Raw genomic sequence first — 24,774 nt, forward strand, 5'->3', positions numbered from 1 at the left:
CGATTACAATTTATAACTGTTAATATAAATAGAAATCAATAATTAATCTTTACTCCGAATTATGTGAAATACTTGGAAAGAATTACCTTAAAATTTCGCAATGGAATATTTACTGAAATTTTATACGGTTTACATTTGTTCATAAGTCACGGATAATTTCGAAAACAGTAGAGTATAAAGTTCAATTTTTATGTCGGATAGACAACACGCTTGTCTTTAATTAGCACTAATCGACAAATTATCATCAAGGACTAGCCAGCAAGTCTCAATTCAACCGTCTAATAACAAACAACACTGAGTAACTGGAGTCGAAGCTGGGAATGTCAACTATTTAACTAGAAGCACCTGCAGTTGTCGCTACAACTTAATTTTTTACTACAAGGAAAAAAGAAAACACGAAGAATGGATTTGTAAGAGCCAAGTGATGACGTCACGCAGCACCACTCCCTGACAAGGTTCAGGCGGGAGTGTAGCACCACGTGATTGTCAACTTGGAAAGCACTAGAGAGGGTAGGAGTCTGACGTTTGACTAGCCGGCAGCTCTGACTTTACTGTCATTGGTCAAAAGGAAATTCTGTGTTGCTTACGCCAGTTTTGGTACAGAAATGAACTCGTGATCTCAGTCTGCTTTGGCTTCTAGCATGCGAAGGCATATTCTCAGATGGATTTTTTCAAGGTGGACGGACTTACGAGAAGATTCAACGTTGAGTAACGGAATATACTTTCTACAAGTTTGAATATCAAGTATGTCGTTCGGACTGGAAGTTATCGTTTTGGGACTAATCTTTTCTTATTTCCAACCATGCCAAGGTAAGGATTATGATAAAAGAATCGATGAATAATGTACACACCTTGATAAATGATTCTGTCACAAATGAATAGTTGATAAGTAATTTTTATTATAAATTTGAAACGAGATGGATCGTTTATTCTCGATTTATTTGAAGTGAACTAACATGTCTGGAATGCTACTTAACTACTTACGAATTTGTCAGATTAAAATTAACTTACTGGTTTTACAATTCAGCTAATAATTTAGAATTATTCAAACATTACATTACTTACAAACGAAAATTGAAAATTAACTTTATTTTACATTAAGGATCTACTTCAACTTCTGTCAAACAGAATAATTTTTAGGCTAAAACGTGAACAATTGATAAAGAACGGTATAAAATTGTTGCTGTTAAATTAAAAATATTAACTTTTAAGTTTAAAACAATAATAATCGTAAGGAGGGACAAAATGATTTTAAGAACCTTATTCTTAATGAACTAAACTGTTTTCTCTAGGAAGAGAGATTATAAAAGTTTAATGACATCCTTTCATTGAGTGTAGCGTAGGAAGCTATTTCTTCGCCCCTAATTTACTTTATTTTAATAATAGTTCTTATTTATTAATATTATTTGTATATGAAACGTTTTCTTTTCTGGGAATCTTCTAGAATAGCTTATATCCTTGTATTCCTTGTTGTTATCTACCCCGAGAGACTGTTAATTTAATCGAAATTGTAATCAATGGGTCTAACGTGTATGGAGATCTTATTTGCATTTAATGACAGTTCAGTCTCCTTCTCTGGGCTTTATATAATGAGTTTGCTTTTTAAATGGAAAAAAGGACAAATGTAATGAAAGAAACTGTACTTTTTATAGAACAGCCACCCAAGATTATAAATTCGAAGACTTGAAAAGCCCTAATTAGAATGATATAATGTTTTCTAATAAAAATATTTGCTATATATTTAAATGTCATTCAAGGACATTAGCGAAAATGTAAAGCTCAGTAGGCAATGCTTTTGACAATTAAACCAGTTTGAGTATAACTAGTTTCATTTCATTGCATTTTAATTACATAGTAAACATTTATCCTGTGGTAAGATTCGATCGAAGCAGGATAAAGCCACATGTTTTATCTGTAATGAAAAATCTTATGATATACTATAGCGTATATTATTATTATATTTATTTTATTCTTATGAAATTTATCCGAAATGTTCGTTGCAATCTTACAGAGAAATAAAATAAATAAATAAAAACAACTGTTTTAAAGTTAGCAGAAACCAAGAAGCCAGCTTGGCCATTTCGATTTTACATCAAGTGGTTTCGATTTTCTAGCTGCCGTCGACAATTTTCATCATTACAATGAGATGGATTAAGTCTATAAGAATCACAGTATTGTTTCTCTATTAACCGCATTATCTGTCTTGCTTAATGTTACTTCCAGTCAAACAGAATAGTTTTTTGTGCTTCCGAGGAAACGGATTTCCTGAATAGTATCATCTATAGTCAATTTTTTAAAAAAATAGTGACCAAAAAGGAACGTGACTAATGGAGAAAAGCTGACTAAAAGATTTAAAAGGACTATTGACCAAATAAGGAAGATGCTATACCGTTAAGATTAACAGCATATGAATTCTTAGCCTTAAGCCCTTTTATTAACTGGCATGACATCAAAGTCATATTTCACAAACCATCCATAAAGGAAACTGCCTCAGATTAAAGTTAGCAGCTGTCACATAATACAAAGATGAGCGAAATGAACGGATGTGAATAGATAAGAGAATCTGTTCCATTGTTCGAGATCGTCCAGTTGTTCACCGACTAAACACATACAACTATAAATTAATAGCGGTCATTCCTCTCACAAAAGCATTGGACAAGCTTTTTGTCCACTTGGCTTGTTCTAGAACTGTTATTATTTGACAACACACTTATTATTATCTGGGTGTGTGCGGCACTGTAACTCTTAATTCCTATCTTGAGAAGTTCTCATCCATTAGTCGACTTTATCCCAAAACTTCTTCCAACTTGTCATCGACCACACGGGTCAACTTGAGTAATCATGTGTTTCAGTCCAGTTATGACAGTGTCAATTTTGGCTTTACTGCCGTAGATGATATGTAGCTGTCAGAAAGAATATATAAATAGCCTAAAATACACATTATTTTTAAAAAGACGGATGTACAATAGTCAGTTTTAATTTCGTTTTTAATCATTTTAACGATTTCTTTTAACCACTTTAAAAGCTTAGGTCTGGTGAAAATTAAAATAAAAAACTTTGCTATCGCTTTGCTTCGTTGATTTATTGTTCTTTATAAAAAAATAGAAGTTGACAAATTTTTGGACAACAGATGCATTGTACTGTACCCTCCATGGGACTGTTTGTCACAAATTCGATCCCTTTTGGTCTTAAAATTATTGAATGCGTAGGAGTTGCTATCTGTGAATCAACGTTTAAGATATTTTTTTCCAATCAAACCTTTGACCAAATGCGATTTGTCGTACGTCAAAATTCGTCACTTGGGGATGTACTTTGACAATCATTCTTTGATATATGTTTACCTGTTGCGTAAGTGAGATATGTTACTGACAAAACGGATGACTAATAGACTACACACATAGTTTATTCAGTAACCGAATATAGAGCCTTAATCTAAACTTTAAATAAAACTCTCTTTCTTGAGTATTAAATGACTCAACTCTAGATATAATATTCATAAATAAACAAAAAAAAAAACTGAAACTTTTAATGCAAGGATTTATTTTGAAGCCGCTTTAAAACTTAAATCTATAACTATTGTAATCTAAAGGTTCAAACTCGGCAGATAAATTACATTTATATATATTTAATTTGTTAGTAAGTATTCTTATCAACAAGAAAATCGACTATTTAACGACGTCCATGATTAATCATGTTGATCCAACACTAGTAATTGGTCATTGATTTCGATAACCATAGTTACCAGTTTAAATTAAGTTAACGTATCTGTCAACCAATGTGTAAACGAGAAAAGAAATCATGGTACAAGAGTCAACAAGTGAAGCGAAATCTCATCTAGAACTGCAAATATAAGAAAGGCAATCACACTTTATAACTCGGATTTTGTTACACGAAAGACGAGAGAAGAGAAAAAATAAGAGACGAAATTATAAATGAATATATTAATTAAATATAATTCATTACATGCATAAAAGTAGTGTAGGACGACGTTAATCGATTAATTAAATTCAATACGTCTCCGGTTAAAATTACACGTTTTTTTTTTTAATACCCTTTCATAATATTTTAAATTAATGTATTAAATACTTGAATGTGAAAATTCAGGTCGAACCTAACACCTACAATTCAAGTCGAATCCATTAGTGACTTTTATTAAATTAGCTTTAGCGATCAATTAAGAGATTGAAGTGGATTAAATAATAGACTAGTCCTACTTCGAAGATAATCTAGAAATAACAAATACGTTATCCTTTGATAAATAAATAACTTTTATATATACAACTTAAAGACTGATTGATAACAATTATATTTTAGAAAAGATGCTTTAATTAGTCTTTCTATCTTATTAAAATGTAATAATAATGAATGTATTACTGGAAATAATTCCATAAGAAACTATAGAAAGATCACTCTCCTCTCTTCATCCCTCCTCTCTCTCTCTCTCTCTCTCTAGCGAAATCTGGCTTAAAAATTTAGAAATATGGCATAAAAAATGTAAGAAAATATATTAGCTTCCATTTTTCTTCTTTTGACAAATAATTTCTATACAAAAAAACTATCTTAAAAAAGAAATTTTCGAAGATAGATTTGTAAAATATTTATCAATTTGCAAATTTACTAAATTCGATTCTGTCAAAAGTGAACGGAGTTTTGCAACTGTTTTGTTGACTTTTGGGTAACTTATAAATAAATCAAGTAGGAAATATTTCATAAAAGTTGGATTCTTATGAAATCAATCTTAAATGCTCTATTTTAATTTATTTGAGAAAACGGAATGATTTACATCAGTTGATATTCGTTACTTCATGGAAGATCTATAAATAAAGAGAAAAAAAAAAAAAAAAAAAAATAGAAGTGTTTTTTCTAATAACAAATAGAATTGTTTATCGATTAAGCATAAACAGAAATTACCAAAACTCCAGTAAAGACTTGAAATATAAATAATTCCTCAAATGATGATAAAATGGAAGATAAAAATATCAGTAAACAATAGATTAAACTACAAACATATATAAACAATTTTATCCTACTGGCTGCTTAAATTTATGAAATGATAGCAGAAACATATATTTTTTTTCCCTCATAAAAAGTTAGAAATGTCGATGCGAAGTGTTAGAACTTATGATCACACATTGTTAAAATTAAACGGAGTATTGCGACGGTGGCAATGTCAGAAAATGACTATCTTTTAAGTTAAGGATTCGAATGCAGTTTTCTAATGACTAACCGCCATTGGAAAAATCCTCCCTATTAAAATAGATGATCGAAGTGAACGGTTTCCATCTCTACAAAACGAAAACTAATCCTATTTGTCAAACAGCTACAATAGGATCACGTAATCATCGCCTCTTCCCTAGTGATGACGTCACCTCTTTACAAGACATATTGACGAGAAGTTTTGCAGGACATATTAGTTCTAGTCACGAAAATCCCTAGTCCCTATTCGAGGGCGTGGCCGAATCCCTTGAATAATGAAGAAGCCATTTGCAGGGCACATCACAGGCAACATCCAATTATTTCCATAAATCATACTCTTGTAAGACTTTGATCGGGTTTATTTTCAGCTGAAACACAATCGATACGGACGGAAAGTCGACCCGTCACGTGCTTTGTGACGTCACAGGGAGGGTATTTTTAAAAGAAGAGTCGGTAATTGTCGTAATGTCGTAAGGTTCGCTGGTCTCTGACTCATCTGTCACATTGCTTATCGCATATGTTCAGTGACTTGTCATGCTTAATGTAGTGTATTCCGTTATTCTGTATTGTTATATTCCATTTCGGAAAACTGAACTTTTATGTACTGGCAGCATTTTTTGCCAATTATTTTTTATGTGGATCAATGGTTAGATTCCAAAATCTGACTTTCACTATACATCAAATAGGATTTTAAATTATTTTCTGCAGTTAAATTGTGTTAGAAGAGAGTTCAGTGTTCTCCTCACCTTTCGATCTCACTTTCTCTGCTACCAAACTTCAGAGAATCCTACATTTGTAAACTTTCGAATCTTATTATCATAATTAAAAGGGTCAATGGGCAGAACTGTACTACTGCACAGATACACGTTGCATCTGCTACTCGTTAACAACTATCTAAAGCGTGTTGTTTCCATTTCGCTCTTGAGATCAGTCGATAACTTTTCTCACTTGTAGTTAATCAAATAGTTCGATTCTTTAACACGTATCCACTTCTATAGTTAACTCGTTAAATTAACCTGACGTGTTAATATTGGTTCGTTGGGTTTCATACTATATATAGATACAATGCATTGTGTTGATAATGGCTTGAAATTATATGTAACTATAATTTTGAATTCTATTATAAATGCAGCATGTGTGATTAGTGGGTAAACATATCTCCAAACTGTTTACTATATGCCATTTTACGATAACATTTAATAAAATCGCTGAATGTTCCTTGTATTAAAACCTATACTTTTTTTAAAATTTTACATGACGATTTCAACGAAATTTTCTCAATTATAATTGATATCAATCCTATAAAATCGTAATTAGAAAATGTAGGCTGAATAAACCAATCAAATTAAATAAATTTTTTAAATATTCATTTTCTACAATTTATAAAATACAATTTCGATTATAAGTATTTTAAATTTATTAATTTATGATTAAATGCACAATCTCTTAATAGGTAATTTTCTTCCGGGAAACCGCCCTGTAGTTCTTATACTGTGAAGCAAGATAACACTTTAATTGCTTTTATCTCCGTGGATGCTATTAGAGTTCAATCTTATCGAACATCCCGGTAAGAAATTAACGAACGATGCTCATAATGTATGATTACATGGAATATTTTAAGCTGAGATGTAATATTATTATTACCGAAGTATCATCGATTCTAAGAGTATCCTACTTGTAGACTGGCAAAAATTAGTTAAGAGCAGAAGTTTTCTAATTACTAATAAAGTAACTTTCTCTATTGAATTTTTTATTGAAAGTGCAGTTATAGATCTTCTAACTCACTTAGACAGTAACAAATGAAAAAATCAAAAGCTTCTTTCTCCCTTCGTGGTGAGTCATACAGATGAAAAATAATATAGGGGAGAAGAAATATCGAACAATACATCCCTCGAAATAACAGCATACTACACGGGGATTTACTTTCTATAAACTACTCAAAAACTAATTTAGAATTAATCATAGTATATAAAGTTTAACGTATAGAACAATATAGCGATTAACATTTGATTAATATAACTGTTATTTTATTTATTCGACATTAATCATTACATAAGTGTGAAAGAGTATACTGGATTTATAACATGTTTCAAGTTGAAATTATTCAAATTTTCGGCTTGAAAAGCAATATAAATCTTTCTTAAATTATAAATCGTGATAGAAGAAATCATCAGATCATCTGAAAATCTCGAAGCTATTATGGGTCGGGATAAATAACTTTTTGATTTACAGCATTGTCAGATAGTTTGCAAAATGTATTAAAGGATGGCTGCTTCTGACTGACACAAACGATAAGAAGAGATAATACAGAAGAGATTTTTAAAAATCCGAAACAATTACGGGCCTAATAAATTGTTTGGTGTCTCTAATGATGTACTGAGTGGTATTTTCAGTGTTAAGCAATTTATTTAAAGCAGAAAATAACAAGAAACTCAACTGGGTATCATTAATACAAAGCTTTTCAACTTATTAAACTTTCAATTTTTGAAATGTTCATTTTCAAGATAAGTTTCTTTGCATTAATATTAAAAATTATCAACGCTACTAAAGCCTATCTTTCTTTCTTTAGTTATTTCGATATATCGACTTTTTATTCTCTACTGTTACAACGGGAACAATGTCATTTTAAATTGCAATCTTCGTCGGTTGAAATATTGTCCTCATTTCTCACTATCAAGATAATTATCGGTCGAATTCGTTCTTCCGTGGTTTGGAGATTTAACTTTCGAATTTGAATTTTGTGGCATTTACGCATCAACAGAAAAAATTAATCGAATAACTTCTTTTTTTTTTTCATAACTTGAACTTCCGTGTTGCTATCATAATTGCCTAACTTTTGGTGATCTCATGCAGTTACCGTCATTGATTTTTTTCTAATCTAATTGGATAACTTCTAAAATTCTAAATAATGAAAATACAATTATTATAAATTACTTTTAAATATTGCTGTATCTATTTTAGGTGGAATCAAATTCAGAGATGGCTTCCACAAACCTAGAATATACGAAAAAGCGCCAGCCGGTACTTACGTTACAACTGTGTACACATTTAACCCTGAAGGATCTGAGGGATCGTTACAAGATGTATCGTACACGTTAATCGAAGTCCGTGACTATGCTTACTTTCAGCTCGATTCATCGACTGGTAACTTAAGCACCAAAAAAACTATCGATAAGAAAGCGGGAGACTCTTACGAGGTAACTATCAATAAAAATTCAATATGGCTCGTAATTATTATCGGTTGTAACAGCGATAGTCTACACGAGTATTAAGTATTAATATTTAATTTTTCATTTGCATTGAATAAAACTTTATTTCAAAACGATTAAAGTAATATGATGAAAGGGAACTAGGTGAAGGTTTAACCCCATTTTAACAGGTTCAGCCCAAGATGTTTAAAATAACCTGAGGGTTCAAGACCGACCGATTAAACAATAGATAAAATGATTAGTATTCCTAATGTGGTATGTCAGAGGTTATTTGATATATTTATCACGCCACCGTGTTACTGAAATTAATTAACCCCGCTTGAATTCGATTGACCTTGAAACCTTTTACTAAGAAGAGGATAATTAATCGAATATCTGTTCTAAACTGTTAATTCGGTTGTGGCGGGAGGCCAAATATTAATTGTTAAATACCATACACGGCCAGCTGAACCTTATCCGAATTAATAATTAGAAATTTGTTCAAGTATTTTAATAATTTCGATATCTCTGAGGGTCAATGACACGGCTTAGAGGATTTCTTATTAGTTTTAATAATTTTTATGGTTTGAAGACGATTCTAATTAGATGTTTAGTTAAAATATGCTAATATTTTACACGTATTTCTGTAATTGAATTTTGCAAACAAACGAATAATTAATAATTCTATTACTTATTACAGATAATTATTGTGGCAATTCATCAGGGCGAAACACGATTATTGCAGATGGATATTTACGTTACAGTTTATAACACTTTTATACCAAAATTCGAAAAATCTCTTTATCGAGCAGAATTACACACAGAAGTATCTGGTGGAACTTTAGTGCTTCAAGTTAAAGCTAACGACAAAGATCCTGTTAAATATAATAAAGAAATTTATTATACAATGGAAAGAAACGAAGCCAGCTCATACTTTGCATTAAACGAAAATACTGGGGATATACTTGTACGAAAAAAATTAAACAAAGCTCCTAAAAAACTTCTTTTTAGAGTATTTGCCGAAGATGGAGGATCTCCTAAAAGAACTTCCGAAACTTTTGTAGAAATTCTAATCAAGACTATATCAGGTGAGCCAAGGTGATAAAGAATTACTGAAATTTCTTTTAAAATAAAAGATAAAATAATTAAATTTCCAGAATTACAATGATTTAATAATAAACGTAAAGCTTAAAAACCTCAAGTAGGCGTATCCTGTTTCAAGTATTGTTAGAATGTCGACATGGTTCCTTTTAAGTATATGTTAAATATGTCAATTGGGATTGATGTGCAACAACGCAAAGGCGTGTAGGCTTATACAATTCTAGAAATAAATGCCTTGTCTCTTTTTAACAACTTTCCAGTAATGTTGCTACAGCAACATTTACACTGGAAATGATTACTCTTAATTTGAATGAATTACAAAATAAAATTAACATCACCAACAGAATTTCATTATTAAAAAGAAGTTTAAATATATAAAATTTTAATTATTTAAGAAATTATTATTATTATTATTTTCGAAATAATACATCTTTATTTATTTGTGGTAAATAATCAATGTTTATAATAAAAAAAATGTTACTGTAAATATAGTTGTTTGGGAAGTTTGGAAAAATTACATTATTATATAAATAAATAATACGTTAAAAATATATTTTTTAGTATTTTTTTTAATACAATTATTACATATCATTTATTAATAGATTTAGTTAGATTTAATACAGCTTTATCAGAAGACGAATTCTCGTATACTTTTGATTCGTGGATAATTATAATTGGAAATAATTATATTCGAGATAAAATCATATAATGTTATTGAAATTAAAGTACGTAAAAATAGAATACAACAAAACATACAAAATAAAACTAAGTAAACTTTGGTCGATAATGAATCTCAATCTCTCATTAACAGAGAAAAAGTCTGTTATCGCTGGACTGTAATTCAATACATTGAACAGCAATTAAAACTTTAACTACATTACGTTTTTAAATCTTTAATTAATAACTTTTGACCCGCTCACTGATAATAAAAAGTAAATTAATGTTTATCCTTCTGTGTAATTTTTTACATTATTTTGCAACTAAATTATAATAATGGTAACCAATAGATTAATGCCTAATGAATCTAAATGAAATATTTCTTATTATTGTAGATTTTGAATCGAGAAATCGTTTTAATAGAGAAGTTACGGCCGAAGTTTTTATTTCTCAAACGTGAACGTCGAACGTCGAGCGCCGCTATCTTGTAAGCGGCGCTCGACGTTCGACGTTCACGTTTGAGAGATGAAAACTTCGGCCGTAACTTCTCTATTAAAACNATAATTACTGTATTTACTTTTTCTAGATAAAATATTGGAATCAATAAACTGAAGATTTTGAATTTTTAAATGATAATTATCTTCTATTTAATCAATTATAATATAATATTAAGATATATAACAACAATTTTTTACGTGTATTTTCTAATATTTAAGATTTTATCCATCGAAAAACTTTTATATAAATGCCTGCAATATATAAAGTTGAATATTTATGAATTGCTCTATTTGCAAATAAATTAAAATAAATAATTTATAAGTAAAATAATTAGCCTTATGAAACTTATTCAAATTGCTAAACCGTCAACTATAATATATTTATAAATTATGTAAAGAGCAAAATTGCATTTGACGAAAATAAATTTCTTAAAAATATGACTTAATTAATATAGAAACGGTTTAAAAATTTATAGAAATTAAACTAATAGCTTAATAGAATTTAGTATATTAAACTTATTTTGTAAAATCATTTAAATGTATTCATTGTTTCTGATAATCCATTTCGCTCGTATTATAATCTTTCATAGATTAGTTTGTATTACTGGTAATTATATACACTAGCCTAAATTAGTATCCATGTAAATGTAATTGTAATATTAATACGACGAAAATGGTAGCAATAAATACAAACGGTATATCAAATAAGTTTAGACATTGAGTATAGTAAAATATGCCTCAATGATAGATATTTCTTGCAGCATAGTTTTATAAATTAATAATAAAAATACATTAATTCTCAGATGTTTAGAACATGAGTTGATTGTGAAGCAATGTTGTATATTTGTTTCAACAAACAATTATTTCGTTTATTGTATATTTGATACTAAAGTTATTTTCATATGATACATTGTTTCGTAAGTTATAAAGTAAACTAAATAACTAATATCGAATTAGACAAACAATATTACTTCATAACTAGTCAAATTGTATTGTGAATGGTTCAAATATACTGTATCTACCAATAAAATTACATCAATTATTTTAAAAATATATTTTTTTCACATACATCTCGACTTACTGAAACAATGCAGATTAAAAAAAAATTCAGTCTTATGAATTATTTTAATTACTTTTAAGTGTATTAGTTAGGCACAAGGGATTAATGCTTAAAGTATCCTTATTTCTTTATTGTTTAATCAATTTAAGTAATGTTTATCAGAACGAAGTATTTAATTTTTCCAGAAAATAGAAACCCATTTAAAATACATATAAAAGAATGATAACAACACGCATTCAAATAAATTATTATGTAAAAATATTCTCTGTTTTAAGCACGAAGAAGTTAACATGTCTAATTCTCAATTGAATATATTTAAATTTTTAATAATAAAATTTAAATCGATTAATTCCAAATATAAAACGTCTTAGTTAGAGACTTCATTAAATAAAATATAAATGAAGACGTTTAGAATATTAATCGATGTTAGTATTTAAGAATCATTGGATATTAATTAAAATATTACTTCAGTTATGTTTATTTGAGAAAATTTATTCCTTGAAATTATAATATCTACAATTAAATTCACATAATTATTCAATTTAAATTTATTATTTTTTTCTGCAAAATTGACTTCCTCATTAACTTTACTCTTCTATGCAAGGAAATACTGATTTGACAATTTAAATAACTACAAAATTTACCATCATAAAACAGTTTTTGAATTCGAAAAATTCTATTTTACTTATAATTACGTATAAAATAGATATTTTATGTTAAATAACTTATTCATAAAAATAACTCTGAAATAAAATAACGATCGGACTTTGAATAAACCTACATTTTAAAATAAATGCTGAAAGACATTTTAGTATAATTTATACAGTTTATATTTATCTGTCATAGCACTCGCCCCCTCACTGATAATATAAATTTTACAGGTGTCTTCTATTAAAATAAATTATATTAATTCTGCTAGAATAAACGTTAGAAGTAGAAAGAGCACTTTTAAAAATCATGACTTAAAAAAACACGAAAAGTACAGTACAACTGTATATCTAAATTTCCACGAAGCTTATCTAAATAACGATAATATTCTTTACCCTTAAGCATAGGACAAACTCGAAATGATAATAATCTGATAACATGGGTAGATATTATAGATTTATTTTTATGTATGTTCTATTCGTATACAATTCCTCCCATTAAATTTTCTTCTGTCAGACAATAATTAACAAATAGAGGGAGGGAAAATGAATGAAAATTTAAATGGTTTTATTTGATTTTTCAGAGCCGATAGATGTTACGGTTGGCAATACTACCGAGACATCTGTAAAAATATGTTGGAAGCGTCCGAATTATGGACAGGTGAACGGATATCTAGTCAGGTACCATGAAGCAAAACGGCTGGATGCGTCACCTTCACAAGTCAATATAACCACCAACGCCAGTTCTGTCTGTACACTCTTAGAAAATGTTAGTCCTTGGACAGATTACCAATTCCGTCTCTACGCATGGAATATGAATGAAACAGGACTGGGAAGTGATATCGTTCCCTTTGGCACCAGACCAAATTGTAAGGACTTAACTATCTCCACCCCGATTTTTTCTTTTTAAATTTTATTCTTTGCAAAAACACAAACCATTTAGGCAACATAAAGTGACTATTATCTATCCACATTAATATTTTATATCGTTAATGTGTAGTTAGATTCGCTTTCTTATTCTTCTTTTATGATTAATGACTTCAAAAATGAATAGATAAATCGGAATATTATATATTTATCCCAATTACTGATACAGGGACATATATTTTTTATAATCCTAAAAATTTCAAATGTCCAATTACAAATTCGATATTTTCTAGTTTAATGATTCCAAAGTAATATTATAAATATTTTAATTTAATTATTTTGTTTTTTAGTTACTAAAAAAGATAGAGAATTAATCAAAGAAATATTTATTTTCAAAGTTTAAGCATTAAATAATTTATAGTGTATATTAGTATAATTCTCTAAATTTTAACTATAGAATAAATAGATTATTACGAACAAATCACACTGTAAAGAAATATCTATAAGTGATTTCTAAAATTGAATCTTTTGGTAATAGTAATATATTTATTTATTTTCAGTTTGTGAACGTCGAATAGCTGTATGTAGAAATGGCAAATGCCAATCGATCAATCATCAACCTGGTTATATATGTCATTGCGAAACAGGATATTACGGTTTCAATTGTGACAGATTCGATCCTTGTTCTTTAAATCCCTGCGAAAATTATGGAACTTGCAGAAACATATCTGACTCTATGTACGAATGTCAATGCGCTAGTGGCTTCTCCGGAAACTCCTGTAATATTTTCAATCCTTGTGCCATTCGTCCCTCTCCTTGCCAGAATAACGGAAAATGCGAAAGCAAACAGACTCACACTTATCATTGCCTATGCTCAATGGGATATTATGGTAGCAAATGCCAATATTACGATCCCTGTATATCTAGTCCATGTATAAATGGCGTTTGCAGAAACATTTCAGATACTGATTTTCAATGTAGATGCAATCCTGGATTTACAGGTAAGAGAATATATGAAATTTTTATTAACATATAAGAAATGGTTTAAATGTCTTGAATTTCAAAGGTAAATTATGCGAAACGGATTTTAACGAATGTTCATTAAATCCGTGTGAAAATGGAGGGACATGCACTGATGGTGTCAATTCCTATAAATGTGACTGTGTATCTGGTTACAGAGGAAGAAGATGCCAGCATATAAGTAAGTTTTTAACAATTCCGGAAAATGTTATAAATTTATTCTCAAATCATATGTGTATTATTTATTATATTTATATTTTATTTCAGTTCGTTGCCCATCAGAAGTTATTACATTAAAGGATAAAGGAAAGTTTGAATGGAAAGACACACCTCATGGAAAAACAGCTTATCTAGACTGTCCATATGGAACTATCTCCTCTTTAAACGGCACAGGACACGCCAAAAGAAAATGCAAATTATTAGAAAACAATACAGTAGTCTGGGGAAAGATAGATACAGAGAAATGTAGAGAAAAGGCACGTTAACATTTTCATTATATTAAAAATTCTATTACGCAAACTGAATATAATTAATTATATTTTTCAGGGATTTAAAATCGCAGAAGATATCACAGGAAAACTGCAATTAATGACAGAAGATCCTAATAACTTAAACGCAGAAAAGTTAGCTTCTACCGCAGAACAAATTCAAAATGTAGTCGATTATGCAGTAAAAGATGAATCGGTAAGATTGAAATTTTACTGTACACCAAATGTAATACATTTTTATTAATTTAGTTTTACGAACATGTAGATAGCATTTAGCATGTTTTCCGTCATTAGCAACGTAATGGCCGTCAATCAAACTGTTCTAGATTCAGGAGATCAAGATGGCACTAATACTGGAAAGTAAGTCCATTTTAAAACTATCATAAAATTTTATAGTATCGAAATTAAATGAACATTAGAAATATATCCGATAAACTATTACTTCATAAATATCATCTCCTGTTAATTATTACTTATCTCGTATCAATTTTAAACTAAAAACCAATTAAATAATACGATATCAAATCCAGTAATTATTCATTGCACGTAATTTATTCTTATTCGAGTAATTCTTTAAAAAAAATAATAAAAAATAAATTTAAATCCTTACAGTTTTAACATTTAACGTTGAAAAACTTTATCATTTTTACAAATTTTGCAAAGTTACTTGGCAAAATCGATAAACAATCTCGGAAAAGTAATAAAATTTTCATATTAAAATGAAATGAATAGCGAACAGCCGCTAACCGAACTAGATTTCAATATATGTCAAGGTTTCTGTATTTCTTTTTCGCGTCATGATCTAAGTATTTTTTATTCTTCGAGAAAACTAAATGAATTTTGAATCTCTTTTAGGTTAGTAGAAGCAATCGATAAGTATCTTTCTAAAGTCGATCTGAATGAAGTAGGGACTATCACTTTCGAAACAGAAAATGTGGCTATTAAAGCTTCTAAAGTCGATGAAAAAACAGAAATTACACGAGATTTACTTACTTTTTCTCCTTTCTATCGAAATATTCGACACAAAGATATTAGAACTAGAAGAACTTCCGAAGGTGAAGAAATTGAAACAATGGTAAAAAAAAAATCATATTAATTAATTAATATTTTAAAAAATAAACAGAAATTAAATAATGAGTAAGATCTTTTTTTTTTCCTCTTTAGTTTTCCTCAATAACTCTTTCATCGGAAGTAATTACATTAGCTCAAAAACAAGCGAAAGATGCTATTCGTTTAAAGTTTACTGCTTTCAAAAACGACAAATTCTTTCGTCCCAAGAGAAATTGCCCAAAGAACTCTTGCACCGCATCGAAAGCGTCACCTTGTGGGTATTCATTTACAAACAAAAACGTTTAAATTAAAATTAAATTAAACTTTCTTCTAGGTACGGATTGTGGTGTAATACAAGCGAGCATCAATAATGTCCGAGTAACTAATTTAACTGATCCAATAGAATATTGGATAGCGACGACTTCCTATAATTTACCAATTTCATGCGTTTATTGGAATAATGAAGGTGATATATATATTTATTTATTTATTTTCAAATTTATGATTTGTTTATTATGCGAAAGATGGCAGCATGTGTNTTTCATGCGTTTATTGGAATAATGAAGGTGATATATATATATATATATTTATTTATTTATTTTCAAATTTATGATTTGTTTATTATGCGAAAGATGGCAGCATGTGTCTTTTATTTTTCAGAAAAAGAATGGTCGAGGGATGGTCTTTGGTCCAACCAAACTGATAATTATACGCTCTGTTTTTCTAATCATCTCACAGCATTTTCAATTCTTTTGGTAATTTTTTTAAAAAACAGTCTTTTTAAACAAATCAACTTGTATATATATATGTATATATATAATTAAAACAGCTTGTTTACGCGGTGAAATAATACTATTGAAGTCGCACAGGTAACAAGCTACAGGGACGACAACTACACCGAAGTTGCTACACAACATCGGGAAAGAGCAGTAAGCGCGTACTCTGTGTCCCCAATGTGACACTCACGCCGAGAATATCGAATAGCTAAAGGGCATAATTAATACCTCGCGCATACTTTTAAATCGCGGAAGTTATTTAAAGACGTATACACTTATTTTTTACTACGTTGTGTTGAATTTACTTTTGTTTTTTTTTTTCCAAACACGCGCGACGTAATAAATTTTTTCTATTTAAAATAAAATTATTTTGCAGGATCCTGAACCAAATACAACTATATCCGAAGTGCATCGAAAAGCTCTTTCTCTTATTTCTTATATCGGATGTGGATTATCTGTTTTTGGATTATTCCTAACTATCATTACTTATTCTCTGTTCAGGTATGAATACAACTCAAGTTTTAATTGCTATATTAATGTGAACTATATAATTAATTATTATTATTATTATTATTATTATTTTGCAGGTGTTTGAATAAGGATCATTCCGGAAAAATCTTGCTCAATCTCTGCATCTCTATGCTTTTAATGAATCTATCGTTTCTAGCCAACTCTATTCCACTTTTTCGTAAAGAATTGTGTACAATATCAGCCATATTCATCCATTATTTTGTTCTAACCACTTTATCTTGGATGTGCGTAGAAGCTATAAATATCTACCAATTATTAATTCATGTATTTGCATCAGTAGAAACTCGTTTTATGTTAAAAAGGTTCATTGTTGCTTGGGGTAAGTTTTATTTACGTAAAAAACATTTGCGAGTTGTCATTTCCAAGCTCATAAATTTTTTTGTATTTTCAGGAATTCCATTTATCATTGTGGCCATAACAGCAGGAATAAATTTAAAATATTACGAAAATCCAAATGAGTAGTAAGTATTCTTGCAAAAACTTTGTTTGGATGTGTTTTAAGGTTGTTTAATATAAGTTACATTTTATTTCAGCTGTATGTTGTCTCCAGAAAACCCATATGTCTATTATATTTCTCTTCTTGGACCGTCTTGTCTTATTTTATCTGTAAATTTAATTGTATTCATTATGGTGAGTCGAGTATTATTTACTCCTCGCATGAACTCCAAACCAGGAGCAACGAAAAAGAGAGGAACTGTCACAATTGCTCAGATCCGTGGTGCGTTTACTGTTATGGTGCTTTTAGGAATAACTTGGGTATTTGGAGCTCTAGCCGTGAAACAAGTGAAGTTAATATTTCAATATATTTTCTGTATTGCAAATTCTCTTCAAGGGCTATTGATTTTCATCGTCAGATGTTTGTTATATCCAGAAGCTAGATGTGCTTGGAAACAATTAATATCTACTGGCACTTTAAAACGACATCGTGGTGTTTCTCCTCCTGGAGGCTCATGGTACGCAAATTCAAATTCCAGTCAAAAACAAAACGGTTGTTCAACATCTAGTCGTCTAAACAGTAGCGAGAATACAAACGCTATTGTCTTCAATACTAATTATTGGAATTCGGAAAAAGAATCAAGCAGATCATTGCCACTGAAGTTTCCTTGTTTGGGGACTGTCACCACTGCTAAAAACAATGTTCAGCAAAAGGAACCAAAACGAAAATCAAACAATACTGGTTTATATGGGACTACTTATGCCAGAAATTCTAGAGATCTTCCTCCTCCTCTTAATGATCCTACAATTGTTTATATAGATGAAGAAGAACAAGAGAAAGTATTAGACAATTCGCATCCTTCCGATGTGTATAAAAGTCTTTTGGAGCGACCCGATTATTTTAGTCAAGAATTGGAAAAAAGAAATACTCTTCAGAGGACTGTCACTACTTTCTTAACAGGAAGGGAAGGACAGAGAGATACACCCACTGCTTCGCTTCTTGCAGAATCTCCCCACACAGAACAGAGTAGTGTTGCTGAAAGTCCTGCTCCCACAGAACAGATGCCACAAACACGAAATGAGAAGAAAAAATTATCAGTCAAGTCAAAAGAATCGAATGAAGATAACCGAAATGAAATCACGACCCAAACTAGAATGGACAGCACAGAAGAACGTACAGAACTATAAAAACTGAAATGAGGGATGTATTTCTCTCGTGAATTAGTCCAAAGATTGGCAGTATTATTCAGGTGACATATTCATAAGCTGACTTTAAATTATATACTCACCTACCCATAGTCCTCTCGAAGAGGCAATGTACAGAACAGGTGGATAAAAAGTCCTATTATATATTTGTTATAATCTCGTTTAAAAAATACTACTAATTAGTAAATGCAAGAAATTCGATGTAAAGATTTAATTAGAAATTAAATTGTTTTTAACCTTCTTGTCATGCAGTTATTAACATTTTTGGATATGTATCATCTCCATTTATTGAATGTACTTTGAGTATCGGAAGTTCAGTCAAGCAAAAAATAATAAATTTTAAATTATATGAAAACTAATTGTATTTTCCTACATATATATATATTTATTTATAATTTTAGCATTACTCAAAACAGTTACAATGAATGATATTCTAGAATCTTAAATATCAAATAAAAAATGTTTTCACACCAGAGTTGAATGGGAAGAACTTTTTTTGAAATCACACTTTGTTAGCACAGCAAAATAATGCAAAATTATATCATTTTCTTCTATAAATGCTCCAAAAAAACTGAAAAAAAATACAAAGAACAATTATAAGAGAATTTATAACTGAAAATAAAAAGCAAGTTGAATATTTTCTGTAAGTTTCCAATTTTGACATCAGATGGCGACACCAATACTTTAACATTTATTTATCGCTATTTAATAAATTCGCGTACATAATACTGTATGATGTTTTTCTAACTTATTTAGTAAATGAATTAAATTTATATTATTACGTCAATTTAAATTTTAAAATAAAAGATGACAAATTTATTATTTATTCATTTATTAAAATAATAATCATTATAGATTTTTTTTTCTTTTTTTTTTGTTGCCCTCCTCCAAAGATGGGACATTGTCCCTTCTTCAGGATTATATTGAAGGAAACGCAAATTTGTCACAACTATTAGGATTTAGAAACAGCTTTTATGTTGTGATAAGTACTAGCACCTACTTTAAAACGTCCCTAAACACTTTTATTAAACACAGGTTATAATTTACACCAGGGCAAACAGATAACTTCAGTCGCTAAACTGGAGAATCTGCGAGTCTTTGTTAAATTATCGATTTCTCGTCCGAAGATGTTTTTAGTTAGATTTTTTTAAAACGATCAAGAATTGTTCCAGGGAGAATTTGATTGAAGTTTTCAAATGAAGTGGAAAGGATTATTTATAAGTGTTTTTTTTTTTTTTACATATATATATAAGAAAGCACTAACGTTCAAAGATGGGAGCAACCTACTCTAAACATCTTTTAGTAACGGATTCGAACGCAAAAAACAAAGAAAAACGTCAGCATTTTTAATTGTTTTTCTCTATTAAAATTATCCGAATAAGTTCATTAATTTTTGCAACTATACACTTAGATTATTCGGATATAATTATTTTGAACGTTTTAAGTTAAATGCAGCACTTCATCTTATGAATCCACTCAGATATAAAAACTAAAATAAGTCTAATAAATGTAGTAATTAAAAACTGCAAAAAATACTTAAGTTATCCTTCCTAGATAAATTTTAATTATGCATTTTTATTTTTGTTTTTCTTTGCAAAGATTGTAAAAGATTAAAAAACTAAACATACTTACAGTTAGGTTTTCCTTTTAAAAACTTCATTAAAAAAAAAAAATAATAAAATCTCGACTAAATTAATATAACGGAATTAAATATTTTATTTAGTTGCATGCAATTTNTCCTTCACAACGCCAAGGTGTTTTCTCTCCAGCCAGCTAGGCCTAAATAAACGTCGGCGGTTGCACACCTCGGGCACTCTTAAAATGTATTCGTATCTTAGTTTATCTTAAAGACATTACTATTAATTTAATTAATATTTGAATTTAATAATAATATCAGTTAAATTATAAGTAATATGTTAACACATTAATACACATTGAAAATTGAACTGAAAAAAATACATCATACTATATTTAGAAAAGCAGATAATGTGAATACATAAAACAAGTAATAGTAACTCATAAACTGTAAGAGACAAGATACAAAATGGAATCTTGGTTTAAAAAAAGTCACCTGATAAATTTCTTTCAGAAAATTATTCCCTTCTGGGTGGAGTTATCTCTAGGGATGATATCTTTGTACCGAGGGGACTATACTAGAACTAGTGAAGCTGGCAAATGACACGCGATATGGCGTGCTATATATATAATTAAAACAGCTTGTTTACGCGGTGAAATAATACTATTGAAGTCGCACAGGTAACAAGCTACAGGGACGACAACTACACCGAAGTTGCTACACAACATCGGGAAAGAGCAGTAAGCGCGTACTCTGTGTCCCCAATGTGACACTCACGCCGAGAATATCGAATAGCTAAAGGGCATAATTAATACCTCGCGCATACTTTTAAATCGCGGAAGTTATTTAAAGACGTATACACTTATTTTTTACTACGTTGTGTTGAATTTACTTTTGTTTTTTTTTTTCCAAACACGCGCGACGTAATAAATTTTTTCTATTTAAAATAAAATTATTTTGCAGGATCCTGAACCAAATACAACTATATCCGAAGTGCATCGAAAAGCTCTTTCTCTTATTTCTTATATCGGATGTGGATTATCTGTTTTTGGATTATTCCTAACTATCATTACTTATTCTCTGTTCAGGTATGAATACAACTCAAGTTTTAATTGCTATATTAATGTGAACTATATAATTAATTATTATTATTATTATTATTATTATTTTGCAGGTGTTTGAATAAGGATCATTCCGGAAAAATCTTGCTCAATCTCTGCATCTCTATGCTTTTAATGAATCTATCGTTTCTAGCCAACTCTATTCCACTTTTTCGTAAAGAATTGTGTACAATATCAGCCATATTCATCCATTATTTTGTTCTAACCACTTTATCTTGGATGTGCGTAGAAGCTATAAATATCTACCAATTATTAATTCATGTATTTGCATCAGTAGAAACTCGTTTTATGTTAAAAAGGTTCATTGTTGCTTGGGGTAAGTTTTATTTACGTAAAAAACATTTGCGAGTTGTCATTTCCAAGCTCATAAATTTTTTTGTATTTTCAGGAATTCCATTTATCATTGTGGCCATAACAGCAGGAATAAATTTAAAATATTACGAAAATCCAAATGAGTAGTAAGTATTCTTGCAAAAACTTTGTTTGGATGTGTTTTAAGGTTGTTTAATATAAGTTACATTTTATTTCAGCTGTATGTTGTCTCCAGAAAACCCATATGTCTATTATATTTCTCTTCTTGGACCGTCTTGTCTTATTTTATCTGTAAATTTAATTGTATTCATTATGGTGAGTCGAGTATTATTTACTCCTCGCATGAACTCCAAACCAGGAGCAACGAAAAAGAGAGGAACTGTCACAATTGCTCAGATCCGTGGTGCGTTTACTGTTATGGTGCTTTTAGGAATAACTTGGGTATTTGGAGCTCTAGCCGTGAAACAAGTGAAGTTAATATTTCAATATATTTTCTGTATTGCAAATTCTCTTCAAGGGCTATTGATTTTCATCGTCAGATGTTTGTTATATCCAGAAGCTAGATGTGCTTGGAAACAATTAATATCTACTGGCACTTTAAAACGACATCGTGGTGTTTCTCCTCCTGGAGGCTCATGGTACGCAAATTCAAATTCCAGTCAAAAACAAAACGGTTGTTCAACATCTAGTCGTCTAAACAGTAGCGAGAATACAAACGCTATTGTCTTCAATACTAATTATTGGAATTCGGAAAAAGAATCAAGCAGATCATTGCCACTGAAGTTTCCTTGTTTGGGGACTGTCACCACTGCTAAAAACAATGTTCAGCAAAAGGAACCAAAACGAAAATCAAACAATACTGGTTTATATGGGACTACTTATGCCAGAAATTCTAGAGATCTTCCTCCTCCTCTTAATGATCCTACAATTGTTTATATAGATGAAGAAGAACAAGAGAAAGTATTAGACAATTCGCATCCTTCCGATGTGTATAAAAGTCTTTTGGAGCGACCCGATTATTTTAGTCAAGAATTGGAAAAAAGAAATACTCTTCAGAGGACTGTCACTACTTTCTTAACAGGAAGGGAAGGACAGAGAGATACACCCACTGCTTCGCTTCTTGCAGAATCTCCCCACACAGAACAGAGTAGTGTTGCTGAAAGTCCTGCTCCCACAGAACAGATGCCACAAACACGAAATGAGAAGAAAAAATTATCAGTCAAGTCAAAAGAATCGAATGAAGATAACCGAAATGAAATCACGACCCAAACTAGAATGGACAGCACAGAAGAACGTACAGAACTATAAAAACTGAAATGAGGGATGTATTTCTCTCGTGAATTAGTCCAAAGATTGGCAGTATTATTCAGGTGACATATTCATAAGCTGACTTTAAATTATATACTCACCTACCCATAGTCCTCTCGAAGAGGCAATGTACAGAACAGGTGGATAAAAAGTCCTATTATATATTTGTTATAATCTCGTTTAAAAAATACTACTAATTAGTAAATGCAAGAAATTCGATGTAAAGATTTAATTAGAAATTAAATTGTTTTTAACCTTCTTGTCATGCAGTTATTAACATTTTTGGATATGTATCATCTCCATTTATTGAATGTACTTTGAGTATCGGAAGTTCAGTCAAGCAAAAAATAATAAATTTTAAATTATATGAAAACTAATTGTATTTTCCTACATATATATATATTTATTTATAATTTTAGCATTACTCAAAACAGTTACAATGAATGATATTCTAGAATCTTAAATATCAAATAAAAAATGTTTTCACACCAGAGTTGAATGGGAAGAACTTTTTTTGAAATCACACTTTGTTAGCACAGCAAAATAATGCAAAATTATATCATTTTCTTCTATAAATGCTCCAAAAAAACTGAAAAAAAAAATACAAAGAACAATTATAAGAGAATTTATAACTGAAAATAAAAAGCAAGTTGAATATTTTCTGTAAGTTTCCAATTTTGACATCAGATGGCGACACCAATACTTTAACATTTATTTATCGCTATTTAATAAATTCGCGTACATAATACTGTATGATGTTTTTCTAACTTATTTAGTAAATGAATTAAATTTATATTATTAATATTAATTAATCATATCTCAAATCTATTTTAATAAATTTTAAGTTTAAATTTAGTTGTATTATATATAGTATATGTATACAAATATAAAAAAAAAATACTAAAAATTAATTTACGCAACTATTGTATAATTATATTATATTTATATTTTTGTTTTAAAAATATTACAGACTAATTTATTGTTTGTTTTCACAAATCATATGAAAATACTAGAATTTTTCAGTAAAAATTTATAAAGCTACAGTGCTTCCATCTAGTGAGAAAACTTTAAAATAATTAAAATTACTACCATGAAATCTATTCGTATCTTAGTTTATCTTAAAGACATTACTATTAATTTAATTAATATTTGAATTTAATAATAATATCAGTTAAATTATAAGTAATATGTTAACACATTAATACACATTGAAAATTGAACTGAAAAAAATACATCATACTATATTTAGAAAAGCAGATAATGTGAATACATAAAACAAGTAATAGTAACTCATAAACTGTAAGAGACAAGATACAAAATGGAATCTTGGTTTAAAAAAAGTCACCTGATAAATTTCTTTCAGAAAATTATTCCCTTCTGGGTGGAGTTATCTCTAGGGATGATATCTTTGTACCGAGGGGACTATACTAGAACTAGTGAAGCTGGCAAATGACACGCGATATGGCGTGCGATTTTGTGAGCAAATCTCTGGCAAGTTAAAAAAAACAACAAAAAAAAAATATATTCGCTTAGTAAACCTATTTCGATATAACAGGATGCTCCTAAAAGTCACCCCTTCAATCTTCTGAATGATACAGTTTATAACAATAACTCTCCATTTTCTTTTAAAATTATAATACGTAAATGTATAAACATTAAAGCTATAAATGATTTAAAAAATAATATTAATAATAATAATAAATACTACAGAAAAAATTGGTATATTATAAACATTTTA

At 29.5% G+C, this 24,774-nt stretch overlaps 2 protein-coding genes across 3 annotated transcripts; both read left to right on the forward strand.

Moving 5' to 3' along the window:
* The first annotated feature begins 176 nt into the window (after window positions 1-176).
* LOC111641138 (adhesion G protein-coupled receptor E1-like) lies at window positions 177-18,962 on the forward strand. 2 transcript variants are annotated; one of them, XM_023387258.1, is made up of 17 exons: window positions 178-810; window positions 8,158-8,393; window positions 9,085-9,472; window positions 12,931-13,215; window positions 13,774-14,214; window positions 14,280-14,414; window positions 14,501-14,709; window positions 14,780-14,917; window positions 14,987-15,081; window positions 15,577-15,796; window positions 15,886-16,045; window positions 16,106-16,237; window positions 16,432-16,526; window positions 16,924-17,048; window positions 17,135-17,397; window positions 17,470-17,539; window positions 17,612-18,962. In XM_023387258.1, exons 1-17 carry the CDS (start codon window positions 747-749, stop codon window positions 18,699-18,701), a joined length of 4,146 nt encoding a protein of 1,381 aa, XP_023243026.1. In that variant the 5' UTR covers window positions 178-746; the 3' UTR covers window positions 18,702-18,962. The 2 variants fall into 2 exon arrangements, with proteins under 2 accessions (XP_023243027.1, XP_023243026.1); XM_023387259.1 differs by lacking the exon at window positions 12,931-13,215 and having other exon boundaries at window positions 177-810.
* A 2,287-nt stretch (window positions 18,963-21,249) lies between these two features.
* On the forward strand, window positions 21,250-23,297 carry LOC111641136 (adhesion G-protein coupled receptor G2-like; the record flags this gene model as incomplete). Its single annotated transcript, XM_023387257.1, has 4 exons — window positions 21,250-21,383; window positions 21,470-21,732; window positions 21,805-21,874; window positions 21,947-23,297. Coding segments are annotated over 4 exons (1,557 nt in total), but the record flags the coding sequence as incomplete, so codon positions are not given.
* Between the last annotated feature and the right edge of the window lie 1,477 nt (window positions 23,298-24,774).

Source organism: Centruroides sculpturatus, unplaced genomic scaffold (assembly GCF_000671375.1).
Source record: "Centruroides sculpturatus isolate CEXI.00-Female unplaced genomic scaffold, Cexi_2.0 scaffold1590, whole genome shotgun sequence".
NCBI lineage: Eukaryota > Metazoa > Arthropoda > Arachnida > Scorpiones > Buthidae > Centruroides > Centruroides sculpturatus.

Coding starts and splice junctions, on each gene's coding strand:
- LOC111641138 (XM_023387258.1), top strand. CDS start 747: ATGTCGTTCGGACTGGAAGTTATCGTTTTGGGACTAATCTTTTCTTAT. Junction 15,797..15,885: donor GTGAAGAAATTGAAACAATG/GTAAAAAAAAAA, acceptor TTTCCTCTTTAG/TTTTCCTCAATAACTCTTTC. Junction 17,049..17,134: donor ATTACTTATTCTCTGTTCAG/GTATGAATACAA, acceptor ATTATTTTGCAG/GTGTTTGAATAAGGATCATT.